The sequence below is a fragment of the Chamaea fasciata genome, unplaced genomic scaffold (genome assembly GCF_029207755.1).
Source record: "Chamaea fasciata isolate MVZ Bird 193981 ecotype frontalis unplaced genomic scaffold, bChaFas1.0.hap1 SCAF_13, whole genome shotgun sequence".
NCBI lineage: Eukaryota > Metazoa > Chordata > Aves > Passeriformes > Sylviidae > Chamaea > Chamaea fasciata.
Window position 1 is genome coordinate 2,420,317 of NW_027094098.1, and position 16,789 is coordinate 2,437,105.

The following is a 16,789-nucleotide window of genomic DNA, read 5'->3' on the forward strand; positions in this document are numbered from 1 at the left end:
CGTGCGGATGCCGAGGAGCTTGGGCGTCCCTTGCTGCCTGCAGCTGCGTCCCGGAGCCCAGCGGTTCACTTGTGAGGAGTGGGCTACCCTCGGTTAGCCCAGGACGGGTCTGGCTCAGCGGGAGCTCCTGCTAGCGCTGCCCAGGGGCCACGCAAGCGGCAGGCGCTGCTTCCCCAGGGCCAGGCGGGAAGAGGGCAGGAAAGGGTCTTCTCCCCCTCCCCTTGGCCCCCGGCCCTAGGGAGGGGCCAGCCCCGCCGGGTGTGCCCGTTCCCAGCCGCTGCCCCCGGGCCGGGAGCAGCACCTGGGCCCCCGGCGGCCGGGGCGGCCCCTCCGGCGTGTCCCGCTGCCGCCTGGCCCGGGCCGGGGCGGGGGCGCATCCCGCCTCCGCCGCCTTCAGGGGCGCCGCGTCCCGCTGGCGGCGCCTCATGGCGCGATGCAGCTGCAGTGGGAGGGAGAGGAAACCCACCCCCCTCGCCCGGCGGCCGCCTTTGTAACCGCCCGGCCCAGCTCAGCGCGCAGCGGCTCGGGGAGCGCCGGAGCTCGGCGGCGGGAGCAGATGGAGCCGGAGGGTAAGGCTACGCCCAGCGCCCCGGCCGCGATTCCGAGGGAGCCCCGCGCTGGCCCGCCGAGTTCTCGGTGGAGGCTGCGGCGGCCGCGGGGAGCGGGGCCGGGAGCGAGGCGGCGCAGGGGTCCCGGCGGGCCGCGGGCGGGGAGCTGGTTCCCGGGCCGGTCCCCTCCAGGTGTGCGGGCCCCCCTGCCCTGCCCTGCCCTGCCCTGCCCTGCCCTGCCCTGCCCTGCCCTGCCCTGCCCTGCCCTCCGCGCCCCTCGCCGGCCCGCGGGCGGGCGCTGCCCCGCGCGGTCCCGCCGGCTCTGCTGGCGCCAGGGCCCCGCTCCGCCCGCGCCCTCGGCGGGGAGCTCGGGGGTCGGGCCGCTCTGCCGGGGGAAGGTGGGGGCCCAGCGGAGCAGCCCGCACGGACCCGGGGGCGCCCTCCACTAACTTTCTTTCTTTAATTGATTTTTTTTGTTTGTTTGTTTTTTTTCGTTCCCTGCCCCCGCGAGCGGCTGGCGCGGTTCCGATGCAAACCCATCGCCGGCGGGGCCGGCCCGCCCTCCCCAGGCTGGACCCGCAGCGGCGCTGGCCGCGCTGCCCACGGCCTCCCCAGCGCCAGCTGCGGGCTCACCCCGAGCTGCCCCCGCACACACACCCTGCCCCCGGCGTCCCTGTACGGCTCACAATGGCCAGGGAATCCATGTTTGAGTAACTGCAGCACTGAGCTGTGGAAATATGCATTTTAGTTCTCCTAAAACCACACGAAATCAGTGCTGTTAAAACATTCATTTCAGTGAGACTGCTGCTAACTGTGGAGATTAAATTTATTTCCTGCCAATCCATATTTATCCACTTATGAAATGCTGAGGGGTTTTTTCCCCTCGCTCCTTTTTAAATACCTTTTGGAACTTAGTACTCTAAACGTGAACCATTTCCAGTTGCAAATTGGAAATCGCTGAACCGTAATGGTCTGCTGTGTTTAGCTGTCTGTTTCTGTAAACCCAGCATTCTTGTGAGAAAAAAAAAAAAAATAAAAGAAGGAAGGAAGGGGGGGGAAAGCCCTAAAACCCCTTATGAGATTCGTATTTAGAAAACTGGCCACATGGATCGTAGCTGTTTTTTAAACCTCAGTACCTGTGTCACATTTTCCATTCCAAATATTAAGAGTGGTTTAACTATGTTAAAGGGGTATACGGTATACTACCTTAGTTCCATTGCAAGCTTTAGGGAATTTTAACACAAAGGAAAATAGCGCTGCAACATAAAAGAATCTTGCAGTGCCTGATATGCAGTGGCACCAAGGAATGGGAGCGACTATTGGCAACGGTTAATGACCAGAATTGGTTTTGTTGAGAAGCATGCGGAATGGAAAGGGGTTGTGCATGGTGGCCAGTACATTGATAGAAGTATTCTTGCATTCTTTAGAAGAAGTTTATCTTTCATAGAAAGCTGTTTTTCACAACACTCGGAGGATGTTTTAGAGTTCATACTCCATCTAGCAGATGTGTTTATAATATCCCTTGAAATAAGCAAGCTGAGTTGTTCCTGATTTAGTTCACTTGTGACCCAATTCTATATATTGTATGTGTTCTTACCTTAACAATGCTAAAGAAAAATGATAAGAAATTATATTGAGCTTGAAGGAACTCCTTTTAAAGAAATAAATTCTTATTTTTAAAAAGTGGAAAATTTCTGCCCTGCTTCTTGGGTAGGTAAAAGCTGGATCAACCTAGGAAAGGTTATGGTGAGTTGCAGAGCTACTGAAGTTCCCCACCTGCTCTGGATCCAGAGATAGTCAGGCGATCTGACCTCTGGCATGTCCTGAACTCCTTGGGTACCAATCTTCAGTACATTAATTTTTAGAGGCTGGTCTTCCCGCACGGTTTGGAGCCTGCAGTAGCTGAAATGCCCATATCAGCAGCCTCCTGCTCTGTCAGTGAAGGAGCCAGGGTTCTCATATCAGTTGCTTGTAGATTGCATCACAAGCAATACATAATTGCAAGATCACTTGCTTGACACTCTGTATGTGTGTGTTTATTATATTGTTGAGTGTGGTTGTTGAGTGTGGTTGATGCTCTTTGGTAAGATGCACATAGTCCTGTCTGGAATTGTTCCTGAATGGAGCTGGAATTGCTGTTGTCCAGTCTCATTTGGCACAGCTTCTTACACTTAAATATACGTCTAAAACTCTTGCTGAAAGTGAAGCCGGTACTTTCTCTTTCCGGAGGACCTTTGCCTCTTGCTGAGTGTGCAGATCTCAGTGGAAGTGGGATGTTGAAACCTTGTGACACCAGGAGCGACAGACGTGGGAAGTCTGAATCCCAGGTGATGGTTTTTCACTTGTGCATTGTTTGCACTGCAGTGTTTTCAAGGCAGTTTTTGTGGCTGGGTTTTCCAAAATATTCCAATGGTTTTATACTCTGAGTTCCCTGATCAGGTTCAGTATGTTTGGTTTTGAGAAAGCTTTGTTCTCAAACAAGCTATGTGAGATGGAGTGATGTGGGCGGCGCAGCCCTCTGAAATATGACCTAAAATCCCACTGTTTCCTAATGATTTTCAATGAAAAATGTACAGCTAACTTCTGCAGGAGGTTTTGGAAACAGCTTTGTCTTCCCATGTATCTGTAAGCTCAAAGAACACTGAATGTTCCTGACTGAAGATCAATAATTATGGATGCATGTGGTTTTTCCCAGATTGTCTGGTCTTTTTTTTTTTTTTAAGGGATCTTGATAAGATTATTGGAGATCAATAATGGTTCCTACTTTGGTCAGTGAGTGTGACCCAGTGGTCTGTGTGAGAATGGAAAGGACAGGGAGTGTACCAGGGAGTGTACATGCAGCAATGATGTGATTAATGCTTTAATTCCTCTGACTGTGCACTGGTTTATACTAAAGCTATGAACTTGTGAAATGCTTTTGAGTAAAATTAATTTTCTTCTTCAAGATGTTTTGTTTAAATTTACATTTTAATTTTTAAATTTAATTTTTTCATTTACCGAAAACTCAATTTAAAACTAGAAGAGGTGACTGGTAAAACCTAAGTAATGAGTATTTCTAGCTCCCTGGATACAGATGTTGTGTTAGACATCTGAGCCATTGATTGTGTAGATGTTAACTTGAGTTGAGTGAACAGTGGCAGATTAAAAGCAATAATAACTACTGTGGTATCCATTTGTATTGGCATTATCAAATTTTAATGTGAAATTTGATATTTCACTTGAGAGACAGACAGTGACTTGTGATTTTTACATAATGATGAATATTGATACTGTTTTGAAAATATATCTCTTGTTCCGAATTCTCTGAACTAGCTGAAAGTTCCTTTTAAGTAAAAAAATAACATGACTTCATATATTTCTCAGATGTGGGAACAGAGTACATGACGTAGCCTGAGCTAAGGTGGACTTGGACATGAGTGAGAGAGAGGAGAGGGAAAATAGGAGCGAGTATCGTTGAGCTCCTTTCCGTGATGTGACAGCTCTGGAGCCATGGTGCATGCCTGTCATCAGCTCTCAGGACTCTTGTTTTTTGTTTTTTTTTTGTCCTCTGCCAACCCCTTTGAACGCGCCATTGAGAACTGAGCCTGGCACCCCGAGCACAGACCCCAGACCTCCATGGTGAAAATCCATGTGAAGTTGAAAATAGATGTCTGCAGCTCAATGTTGCATCCTCTGGAGCATTTGGGAGGCAGTCAAGTCACAGCATGGAACGCTGGCTGGTTTGGAGGTTATGTGTGGTGAAATTTGAGACGCCTTTGTTGGTGGAACAATAGTGAGGTACACTGCAAAGTGCTTGCAGGGGAACTATTTTTCTCCTCCCTCTACTCTCCCCGCTCCCATTCCCAGCCAGCTCCTAAAAGCAAGAGTTACTATAGCTAGATTTGCATTTCACACTTTGCAGTATCTTAAAATTTTATGGGTCTTTGGGTTTTATTTCACAGTTTGTGACTGTTCATTCTATCTGTGCTGCCTGTTGTTAGGAGTTCCCGATACTACAATCAGGAGTAAAGCACTACAATACCGAGTGCTTTACCTGGGCGCCAGGCGGGTTCTGTGCCAGCCTGTGCAGAGAAGATGTGCTGGTGCCGGTGGTGCCACCTGGAGTGACAGCCTCATGCTCATCTCTGCTCCCTTGGTGGTGTGCCTGTTGCCTTTTCTGGCAGTGCTCTCCAGGTCCTTCTATGAGAAATACCTAGGCCTGCAGTTGTGGTCTGGCTTCTCAGGGTTAACTTGTTGAGTTTAAGTGGTGTTATTTAAAGCACATTGCCTCTGTGATCCCTGACCACTACCTCACAAAATGCTGTTGCCCCTGCCTTTTCTTCTGGTTTTACTGACTTCTGTTGCTATTTTTGTCTTTCTGTGAGAGTTTATTGGTATTACCTGCTTTCTAGTTTTCTGGGTTGCACTTGTCTTGCTATTTGCCTGGGGTTAAGGCCCTTGTGTGGGACAGAAAGCCAATGTTTTAACTGCTGTGAGAAGGCTAGGTGAAAATTGAGGTGGAAGGCTGAGAAGAGGAGGTTGTTGACATAGCAGAATCTCAGTCATGTCATGCAGGACTCCCTGCAGGGTCCTTGAGGGGCTCAGCAAAGTGAGTTCATCAACTCCTCCTCTATAGTCCCTCCATTATCAAAGGGATGAAATTCCTACCTTGAAGCCAGGCCGTTTGAATAACCTTCCAGATATGGACCCAATACTTTTGTCCCTCAGTCTTTTTTCTCTCCCTCTTAGTATAATTTATTTTGTGGTTAGGAACTCTAAAAACCAACTGCTTTTTCAGAGTTAACCATCAGCATTAAAAAAGTTGCAGGAGTGCTAAAATGGGTTTTTTTCTCCTTTATTAAGAAGCTTGGTACTGACTGAACGGCGTAATGTGTTTTAGTGGTGGGGCCGGCAAGTCTGGCTTTACTGTCACATCGTACCCCCAAGAGGCATCATCAGTCCCTCTCTGTACTTGTGTAGGACACCAACAGCCTGAGAAGGATGTTTTGTGTCTTGAAGAAATACGTCAAGTGTTACCAACTTTGGTGTCTTAAATGCTGGTGACTTTCTAGAGAGCTTAGAGTCACTGAAGGCAAGAATAATAATTTCTAAATTTTAAAATTTTGTAGGCCTCTAGAGTACATTTAAATGTGCTGGAAGTATTGATAGCTGTTCAGAGGGCACTCTTGAGGTTGGATCAGAAGCAGTCATTGAGCTGTCAATAGCCATGTAGAACTAACGGTCTTCAAATCTGTTGTTAGTCATAGGAAAAATGCATCTTTTGGGATGGCAGAACCTTCAAGGTACTAACAGGGACAGAACAGACCACTGGCCATTGCTGTTAGAGGTGAGGAGCTCTGAAATGCTCCTCATACATTTCAGCATGGCCATGAGCAATTGCTTTACTGTAATTGCAGTTTAAAATCCTGAAATGTCCCCTTCTGAAGGATTGTTCTAGTTCTTTATTTCTTCTTTGTTCATCTAACTTGATGCTGCTTCATAGAAATTCTTTTGTTTAAGGAATATTCAAGGGGAGAGCCTCTTTATGCTGGGCTGTTGAATGAATCAATTACACGTGGTATTTGCCATTTTTCTCTCTTCAAGCCTTTTGAATAATCTCTGCTGAAGTATACAGAACCACTGTTAAAAAGTGTAGTACCTTTATGGTTAATTTCTGGTACTCACTGAGCTGGTTAATTAATGTGAATGGCTAAAACACTAACACAGAGTCCAAAGTTGACACTGGTTGGATGTCAGCCTGTTATGGGAAGCCCAACCTCTCTCTATCCTTGGGATGGAGCATTTGGATCCAGTGTGTGCAAGCAGCATGCACATCTGTACACGGCATCGTGGCAATCTGGATGGAGATTTTTTGAGGATACCAGTCTTGATATTAAGGAGTCTAATTTCTGAAAGTCCAAAGAACCCAGTAGTCCCAGTATTTTTTGAAAGACAGGGTGACATCTAAATATCACTTGGATGTCAGAGGTATCTCCTCTTTGTTTCATACTTCTGAAAAGCAGGCAGTATTTTATACTTCTGAAATACAGGCAGGTGTCTGACTATAATGAAGGAATTTAACACTGGGCTCTAGTTTTCTTAAACTCTTGGCCTCTTTTTTATTCTTTCTTTTCGGGTTTGCAGGCTCTGAGCAGAAAATCTCTCTTGGTAACTTAACCCTGAGCAAATATTTACATTCATGAGATACTTACAACAGTAATCATTTTGAGCCTTGAGGCTGGAACAGGGTGAAAGTTAATGTACCAAACACTGGGACAAGGAACTGTGAAAGGAAGACCGAAGAAACCTCCAAACATGGGTTTGCCATGTTTGATAGGAATCACCTGCTAAGTGTAATTTGGTTGGCACTTTCAGAACGAGTACTATGGAGATATTGTGTTTTCTGCCACTGGCCCTGTGTGTTTAATGGGGGCTTGTGATTTGAATTTCACCCACTGCTTTAAAAAGCTGAATAAAAATGTTTGTGTGAAAACTGAAGGGAATGAAGTAGTAGAATAGAAGACTGAGATAGAAAAAAGGGAAGAAGTGAGTACAGTGCAAAAAAAATTGATAGGGGCTTAGGAAGAGTTTTTGAAGAAAGAGGGTTTTAAAGTCAAAATTAGCAAGTAATCTGAAATTTGTCAAAGAGGAAACCTGTACAAAATGCTCTGGGAGATTAACCTGTGGGCATTGCAGAAGTAAGGGAAAAGTCCTCCAGGGTAACACCAACAGAGAGCGAATAAATACAGTAAAGGAAGGAGCGATCTCTCTGCAGAGCAATGAATGTGAATACCTCCAGATCTCAGCTTCCCATGGGCTTAGTTTTTTTCCTAGATTATACTTAATTTTTCCCAGATTATGATACAATCAAGCATCATGCCCAGTGCTGGCTGCAGTGTTTCTGGGAAATACAGGGGATGAGAGTGTACTCAGTTCTCACATCCTTTGGGAGAGAAATATGCAAGGTTCCTCAGGGAGGCTCTCAGTGGGGGAAAGAGCTTCCTCACACAAGCCCACCTTGGCCATGCCTTTGGAGATGTGTTTGGAGCCCCAGGGATTTGGTTGTGGTCTGGCCCTTGGGTCAACCCACTGCAGCTCCATGTTGCTGCTGGGGAGCTGCCAGGAGAGCAGGGGTGTGTGCACCTGCATGGGAGAGCTGAACACATAACCCAGTGCACGCTGGGCATTGTATTCCCTCTTAAATTGGATGGAAAAGGGGATTGTGCCCCCGTAGGTAAAACTGTGTTGTTGGTTGACATGGTTGTACTGGAGCTGTGGCTGAACCTACAAAAACTGACAGTGATTAGGGCCTGACCCCCAGACTGCAGTAGTGTACAGCTGCATCTCGGGACTCTTAGGGGTTTGTATTGAAGTAACATATATGGGTTTTCTATTTGAATTTTTCCCCCCCATTTTTTTCCTTTTTTTGTTGAGTATCTGCAAAGCCCCTGACTGGGGGTAGATGAATTTTGCCTGGAGGAAAACCTCAGCTATTCCAATTTCCTGTTGGAGCCAGGTGTTCCGCCTCTGAGAGTCGCTCTCACTGGCTGTGGTAGTCATTCATGCAGAGTGAAGTTTCTCATGGAGGAACAAACAGTGCTGCCTGCTGAGCTCTCTTGGATCTGTTTTACTAATTGCTATTGAAATTCTTACAGCCTGTTTCTTGGCTGTAGAAATGCAGAGCCAAATATCAACATTGGGAGGAGAAGTCCCCCTCTAATTACTGTGTGGTTGAGAAATGCATTTCCTAAAATTTTTTCATCTTATGCAAATACAGGCCTTGTTTTGCCCTTCCTAATTTACTGGTGGAAGTGCAAGTGTTCACAGCTAGGGGAGAGTAAGATTTCCTCAAAATACTAAAATAAAAATAATAGTTTAAAAAAATTCTGTCTCATCCATACTGTGTGGAGTTGTTGGAACTGGGTCTTTGATTGGAGTTATGGCTGCTTGATCTTGTTGGTTGTGTAGTCAAAAATGTTTCTTCACTTGGAATGCAGAGCAGATGCTTTTCTTATTCACTTGAAAGGATAGTCTGGTGTTTTGTTGGTATTTCCCAGACCATGCAAGTCCCAAAAGTTATTTTAAAAACTGCTAATCCTCTTCTTAGGACAAAGAAACTGCCGAAGCAAATTTTGAGGATAGGAGAGCTGCTGTGTTATTTGTCCATCTACTTGGGGGTTCTGGCCACAGACTGAAAACCTTTGTAGCAAATGGTTATGGAATAGCTGGCAGCAAGAGGTGGTTTTATTATTTCTTTTCTTTCCCCTACACTCAATTGTTTAAAAATTCCATTGTGTCTTAAAGTTGGAGGGTTCACCGACTCACAGAATTCATGGAAACTGAAATTTTCTTATGGTTGGCAGCAGAATTTCTAGTTGTTCAGGAACTGTATACAGAGTTGTGGCACAGATTTTCCTGTATGTTTGAAGTGTTAAAGTGTTTATCATGACAATGTATCATGAGGGTGGATGTTCCACCCCACTCCTCTTGTAAGGGGTTGCATTTTGGGTTTGAGCTGATTCATTCAAAGCTGTAAGGAACCCGCAGGTGAGTTGCCTCCAGCTGAACAGTGTGCACTGTTTTATTGCTCCCTTTTCTCTCCTCCCTCATTTTGGATTAGGTTTCACCATGGAGAATTGAGCAGGATCTTGCTGAATGATTTTTGGTGACAGCCGAGCCTCTATAGGGTGGTGGTTTCCTCTCTCTTCGAAGGAGGGTCAGAAACCCAGGAGTCATAGGTGCTGCCTATAATCTGGGAGAGGCTTGGTGAAAGGCTCTTAAAAATCTCAAACCGTGAGAACACAGGTTTTAGATTTGGCTATTTGATTCCCCTACATCTGCTTTTGCACCTACATTGCTTGGGTCTCCCAACCACAAAGGTATTGGCTGCTAAGAGTACATTGCAAATCTGCCAAACACATTAGATTATCTTGTCTCCTGTTTCCTCATCTGTTCCATCAGCTTTATTGGATGAACATCAAATTCCTGTTGAGTCCTGGTCATCTGTTTGTCCCACTTCACAATGCCCGAGGAATCCTGGAGTACTACTGATGTGGCTTAGCAACAATCTACCACTTTTTTGCTTTTCCCCAACTGTTCTTGGTCTCTTCCCTCTGACATATTCCAGGTCTTTGGAAGCTCCAGGATATTCCTGATGACATCTTTTCCCAAGATGTTTCTGCTGTGACATCTGCTTGGCTGACTAATAAAAATTAATAAACCTTGAATTACTGCTGTTTGAGCTGAACTTAGCCTTGATCTTCAGATCCTTCTGGAGACCAGATTGCAAAAATGCCCATTTTTGTGCATCATTTTCAGCCCTCTGAAACTTTTAGTTTTATATCCAAAACATTGAGGTTTAGATAGATTGTGTTTGTGGGGTTATGATAATGCTTTGCTGCTGTTTCCCTGATTTTTATTTTATTTAATTTAATCCCCACCCCCCATTGAATTTATGTTCCTCTATCTTGTGATGGAAGAAGTGATCGTATGTATTAAATGAGACTTTTGAGCATGTAATCTCTTGGTGTAGCTTGGAGAATTCTGGTTGTAGTCATACGATAAATAACAAATTCCATCATCGTTGTCATTCTGTAGTACCACAAGGAATCCTTTGGGCACCTACTGAGGAGGTGCTTGACACTAAGAGCTGATTTTTTATTTCACCGAGTAGTGGGGAAAATAATATGAGACTTAATCTAATCTCAATTTGATTAGTAAATCAATATATTGATCTATCTTTTGAAATGCATTAAAGATGTTTAAATGCCATGTGCCTTAGTTTCTAAAAATACTGCAGAATCATCATTTGCAGTAAAGGCCTTAAAATACTTTTTAATGAAATATAATTGTTTTTTCTCTTCAAAATGTTAGTAAGAGTTTTCAAAGGGAGCACAGTTACAGAAGGGAGAGTAGTTCAAATGTGAGTCTGTAACTTCCACTTTGGTTTTGTTTGTTTATTTTTTTAAGATATGAAAATCAGACGATGGTTTATGGATTTTTTTAAAGTTGATGCTGGGGATTGCAGTGGTGTGCCCTTGCTGAGAAGGCTTGTGGCAGACCTTCAAATCTAAATCCTTATTTTTCAGTCTGATGTAGTGATGATTACTGTCATTTATTTCACTTAGAAGCAGAGTATGCTTTTCAGCAACTTTGATATTAAAAGACATTACCCAAAGAAATTTTATAGTTTTCCCCCTGATGGTTCTGCTGCCAGATAGATATATTGAAGGGAGGTCACACTTCCAGGGATTAACACAGGCTGGAGCAAGGTAAAACCTCGTCTGAGCAGAGTAGGCAGAGCTTTGCCTGGGTGTTGCTTCTTGGATGTCTTCTAATGTCAGTGGGTAGCCAGTAGAGGACTAGAGCTGATCAGCCAGTTTGCATGCTCAGAGTTTCCCAGAGAAAGGGAATCTGTTGGAAAAATGCTTTATCCAAAAGGGAGCCTGAACTGGAAATACAGTGGTAATATTCAAGTTACTGTTGGATTTATAATCAGAGTTCTGCTTAAAATGATGTTTCTTAAATATATGTATTTTTAAGTGTTGTTACAGCTGGACAATAGTCTTGTGTAAATGTGTCTACTGAATGAATGTGTAACTAATGTCCAGAATAAAAGAAATGTAATTAACAAGATTTTTCTTCTTTAGGACTCGTTTATCGGTTTATCTTTTCTATGTTAGCAACCTGGTCTAGTGGAAAGTGTCCTGCTCGTGGCAGGGGGATTGGACTGTGGTGATCTTTAAGATCCCTTCCAATGCAAACCATATGTGATTTTATAATTCTATGAATATGCAGAAACTGGAGGTAGATTGTTACACTTCCTTGCTTTGGCACTGACTTGTAGTGGGTTTGGTTTTCAGTGACGAAAATGTTGCTGCATCTTTAGCTGACTCTTCTCCTTACTCTGAATTAGTCTCCACTCCCTCCACCCAGCTGGCCTATTCAAGATGTGGTATAGAGTCTTCATTTCAACTTGCTGATACTGATTAAACTGTAGTGTCCATTTTTTTTTCCCTCTTCCTTTTGGAATACATTAAATGCATTTTTAAGAGCTAGATGTCACAATTGCAGGATTTGAACTAGTTCATTTAAACAAAAAACCTACAAAAACTGGAAGTCTGTATTTTTTCTACATCGTTTGTTTAACGACAGTCAAGATAGAGGCTGGTTTATGCAGGATTTGGTAGCTCAGCTGTGGATTTCTACAGCAGTTTATAGATAACTTTGAAATGTTTGAAAAAGCTAGATAGTGACGGTGTTTGGTTCTGTTGTCTGGCTGAAATATGTAGCATATTCATTAAAGATATTGACATCTCTGGTCTCTTACTTGGAGTTGACCTAGATAGATCAGGGTTGCTGCTTTCTGCCAGTCCCACCCATTGCACCTGTTCTCTGTGTAGTCTGAATACAAGGGCTAAAATTGATTTAAATAGATTTTCTGGTTCTGTTGATTAAATCTAATGTGTTTTTTGCCTTGGGTTTTGTCTTGTAGGGTTGGGATTTTTTTTTTTTCTTTCTTTAAACGAATTGCTTTTTGAGAGAAATCAGGAGTATGACTTCCTTCTTTCCAGTCTGTTTTTCAGTGGTGACAATTGTCTCCTAAACGTTAGGTCTGAGCTGACAGATCCACACTCCATCAGGCAGACCTGCTTCTGAATACATTCCCTGTACACTAACTATTCCAGAAAGTTAATGCAAGCACCTCCGGTTTCTTCCTTCCCTCAGCTTCTGTCATTTTGACCGTGTAAAAAGAGCTATTTGTGTTTAGATTTGATTAGTTTCCCTGTGCTAGTCTCAAAATTTGGAGCACTCCTTAAGCTCTCTTCTGTTGAAGCAACTTGCAGGTAGTCAGCTCTTGCCTTTTAGGGGCTGTCCATGTAAACTCAGCTGAGGTCTGGCCAGCATGGCTAAGGGTCTTCTGACTGGAAAGATACCAAAATCTTTGTTACAAGTACTGTTTAAAGGGTGTTTTTCTTGTTTTACTGGGGGACTTGTGGGTTTGTTTTTGTTTTTTTTTGTGGGAGGAGGGATGTTGTGGTTGGTTTTGTTTGATTTTTTGTTTGTTTGGGATTTTTCTTTTGTTTGTTGTGTTGAATTTGGTTATTTTGTTTGAGTTTTTTTTGTGTGTGATTGGTTTTTAAGAAGACCATCAAAAATAACATAATGTGTTGTATACATGTTGAAATAGCTGCATCCCAGTGAAGGCAAACATCAGATCCTTGGCAGTATGAGCTCAGCTTTAGTTTGCATTTTATGTAGTTGGACCTTTGGATGGATTTTCCACTAGAAAAGAAGCATTATTATCTGAGTTCAAGTGGGCTAAGCCACTACTAAAAGTTGTCTTGCAGTGTTTGTAAATGTGGGCACACCATAGTTTTATGTCACATAGCCAGGAATATTATAAATGTGACGTGTTTCCTGCCTTTTGACATCATGCTTAGTTTCATGGTGTCATGTTTTGGGAATTGTACTCCCCACTCAGTGTTCACACCAAGACTCCCTGAACCATGCTCCACTTGTTCTCTCCCTTGTGGCAGCTGGAAAGGAGAACTGGAGGCACAGCAGATAAAGATCATGAGCTGAGAGAAGATCATTTTACTGAAAACAGCGATGAGGTAAGAAAATTAACAGTAAAGGCAGCAATGGTAATACAGAATGAACAGGAAAGAGGCCAACAATTCCCATGCTCATCACCATGCGGGACCCCTGACAATACCTGACCATGCTATGCTGTGCCACCTGGAAGGGACCCCTTCCCCCATCCTGGAAAATGATGTGAATAATGGAATAATCTCTGGGTTCTACAGTAAAAATCAACTCCATCCTGGCTGGAACCAGGACGCATGGGTTTTTTGGGATGACATTTCAGAAACAAGCACTGATACTCGAGTTTTTAGTGCTGTGGTCAGTCTGCAGTACTAAGCAGACCCAGTGCAGCAGAGGGAAAATACTGACCAGTGTCTCTTTAGGGGAAAAAAAAATTCTTCTGAGCTCATGGGGGTTCTGTATATTCCCCTGCAGTTTGATGCAGCTTTGTAAAAAAATGGATATTTATTTTCCCCAGATTTAGGTCCCAAGTATGCTCAGAGATCTGAACCAAATGTAGAGTTTCCTACAAGTCATGTTATGAGTGTTCTTCATATTCAAATGTTGGGTAATCTCCTTAGATCATCTTTAAAAAGTGTTTGAGGATACAGATTGTAAAGTAATCTTAGTTTAAGATCTGGGATGCTTAACAATTGAGGATTGTCTTCAACGTGTCATATCATTAGGAAAAAGCCCAGGCTATTCTAAAGAGCTTTTCCATTATCATTTCCACTCTATTTCCAGGCTTGGTAGGAGTTTTATTGTTTATGTGGCATGAAAGACTTTGGTCCATAAGAGCAGGAAATGACAGGGAAAAAAAAAAAGTTTGCTGCCTGTTACACCCCTCTGTTCCAATGGGAAAATAAAAGTAGGAACAAAATTTTGTTTTTTCCCCCTTCATTTTCCTCTTTGTCAGAGGGCATGTGTTTATTACAGTGGAAATTGATTGAAGAAGTTCCTTTTGTACTTCAGCTTGTGAAGTACATGGGTCCATCTGGAAAGGCTAGATTTCTTTCACTTTAGGAGATCAGTAAAAATTGCAGCAGTCCAAAAAAAAAAAGAATCTGTCGTTCTTGAGGTAAATATAAGATGTTTTGTGATCAGTGGCTCAGGTGGTTACATGAGGGCAGGGGAAAAATGGGATGCTGAAAAGTGGGGGGATTTGGGTTCTGCCAAAGAAAGGAGCTTTGCAATGGTCTTATTCATTGGGGAACAGTCTAAGCTGTTGGCTCTGCAGCAGTTCTGGGCGTCCTGCAGGCAGTCACAGTGGTAACAGAGGTTGTCTTGGCATCTTAGAGTGGCTGATCAAGTCTGAGAGAAGAAAATAATTTTCTGTATTTCTGACACCAGTGCTCTGCTGGTGTTACAGGAAACTCCTAATTGCTAATATTGTCAGGAATGCTCCCCTGCCCCCTTCCCCCATTACAAACTTGAGTTGTTACTGTGCTGGCAGCCAGCAGTCTTGGCACCAACACCAAAGGCAAAACTAGAAAGACGAGCGTTTAAGGAATCTCTAGGATGTATGTCAGGAAAAGATTCCTTTAGCTAGAAGCTGATATTGTGGTGGAGTTACATCTTTTTGTATTGGATAAAGTAGCATTTGACTGAGCCCTCAGAAGACCACAGATCTCCTTCACTGCAAAAAGTGGGTGTTGTAGGAAACACAAGATACTGCCTGGCTGATTCTTGTAAATCTCTCGGCTTCTTTCCATGCTCCTAAACAGAGGATTTGCAATCCCTAGTGGGGCATGAGGACTCCTCACTGAAGTGGCTTTACTTGGCACTGTGGTAAGACATTCTGGTGCCTTGAGTTGTAACACAACTTAACTTTGGCACCGTTGCTGCCCTGCAGTTTGTGGAGGAGGGTTCCTCTTATTATATATGCAGAGTTTGGAGCTTTTTATTCTTCTAGGACTAATAGCAAGATGATATCTTTACCTTGAAACACCAGGGGTAAATGCATGGTATATTGCTGTATACGGATTTTTTTTTTAATTTTTTTTTTTTTTTTTAATGACTGCATTAACCTCTTTAGCTACCTGGAGTATTTTTAGATTCCACCCAAAACAACTGGGCATGAAACCAGGAGGTTACTGAGAGGTAAGGTGTTGTTCTAGTGTTCTGTCTTTCTCTGCAGTTAAGCAGACCATGTTTTGCACTTGGTTGCTTGACAGTTTCTAATCAGGAGAATCAGAAACTTGTCCTGTTTCAAGTACTGACTTACACTGTATAATTGAAACAACTGACCTTTTAGATGTTAGTATACAGTGCTTACACTTCGACTGAATCAGCTACCTCTGAATTGAGCTTTGAGGTAAGGCTTTCTGGTCTTTGTCAGCTCAGCTGGACCTCTGACAGCAGTTGAGAAAGCCAAGAAGAGGACTGGCTTTATTTCCTCTGACCTCCTGAAGCTTTTTGTCTCTGCCATACTTCATCTTGGTCGGTTGAGGACTTTATTTGGAGCCTGTGAAAAAAGAGAATCAGGTTATTTGAGCTGTCTGGAAAACCCTGTTGGACTTGGTTCAGCTTTAAGGCTGCCCAAAAGCTTGGACTGGATCTGGGCGAGTGTGTTACCAGCAAGAGAGCTCTTTGCATGAAGACCTGGTGGTGTTTTGGATAACGTTTAAGGTTTCAGCTTGATCCAGAGTGCACAGACACATGGTCTCCCTTGCAGCCAGATGGATCTGCTCTTCATCTGTAGCATTGGCCTGTGTTAGTGGCAACTGTGACTTGGGACGCAGAGAGTAACAGTCTCTTACAAACCTTTTCTCAGTGGGTGCTGCCTGCTCGCACTTTCTCCTGGATAGACTGGACTTGTGGTTGCCTTCTCTCTTATGTCAGGTTTGGGTAAAGACTAGATTTGGCTTGTAAGGGAGGAGTATAAACAATTCTTGGAGTGTTTCTGATTCAGGAGTAGTGAGCGGTTATAGTTGACATTGTTCCCCTTAGGGTATGTATAACACAGAGAGGTAAGTCCACCAAATCGCAGGATGTGTTATAGGAATCTTATGGCTGATCTTCTAAATGGCAGAGGTTTGGGCTTCTATTTTTTTGCATCTCTGAGGCCATAGGTAAATATTGTCTCTGTTAAGTTATTTTTTCCTCCCTGGTAAAATTTTTTGTGAGATGTTCTTTGGTGCAGTTCTGTGTCTGTCCACCAGATGACACTTGATGCTTAAGGATGAAAATATAAGTGGTCCTGCATGAAAAATTCTGTATTCCGAAGTTGATTTAGAAAAAAGTTCAGAACAGCTTATTTCCAAAATGTTTTCATGTGGTGCTTGTAAAATCAGAGGTGTGTGTACAAATGATACTTCCCATCCCTGGGAGTGTTCAAGGCCAGTCTGGGCGGGGCTTGGAGCAACCTGGAACAGTGGAAGGTGTCCCTGCCCATGGCAGGGGATGGGATGAGATGAGCCTTGAGGGCCCTTCCATGATTCTGTACTCTTATTTAATAAGAGTTTAGTGGTGGGAGCGAAGACCCTCAGAAGGGTGTTTTCTTACCCTGTTAAACTCATCAGAAGGTGAGTAGTTTTGATATCCATTTATGTGGTGAAGCCCTGGTGCCTTTGCAGGTTTTACCACAATATTGATAGCAATTACAAATCCTCCAAGCTGGGATGAAATAGTTTACAGGCCATAGTATGTGTTTGTCATGTTCTTTGCTGGCCTCC

At 43.7% G+C, this 16,789-nt stretch overlaps 1 protein-coding gene across 2 annotated transcripts in view; it reads left to right on the plus strand.

The window, feature by feature from the left end:
• Window positions 1-461: 461 nt before the first annotated feature.
• Window positions 462-16,789, plus strand: part of FGD3 (FYVE, RhoGEF and PH domain containing 3) — an 85,119-nt gene continuing 68,791 nt past the window's right edge. The window contains exon 1 of one of the 2 annotated variants that reach the window (XR_010722879.1): window positions 462-569. Coding sequence is in view for 1 of the 2 variants with exons in the window: in XM_066195108.1 (XP_066051205.1) it covers window positions 557-569 (13 nt within the window). In the remaining variant the exon portion in view is untranslated. The remainder of the gene's footprint in view (window positions 570-16,789) is intronic. The other variant, XM_066195108.1, reaches the window with a different exon arrangement.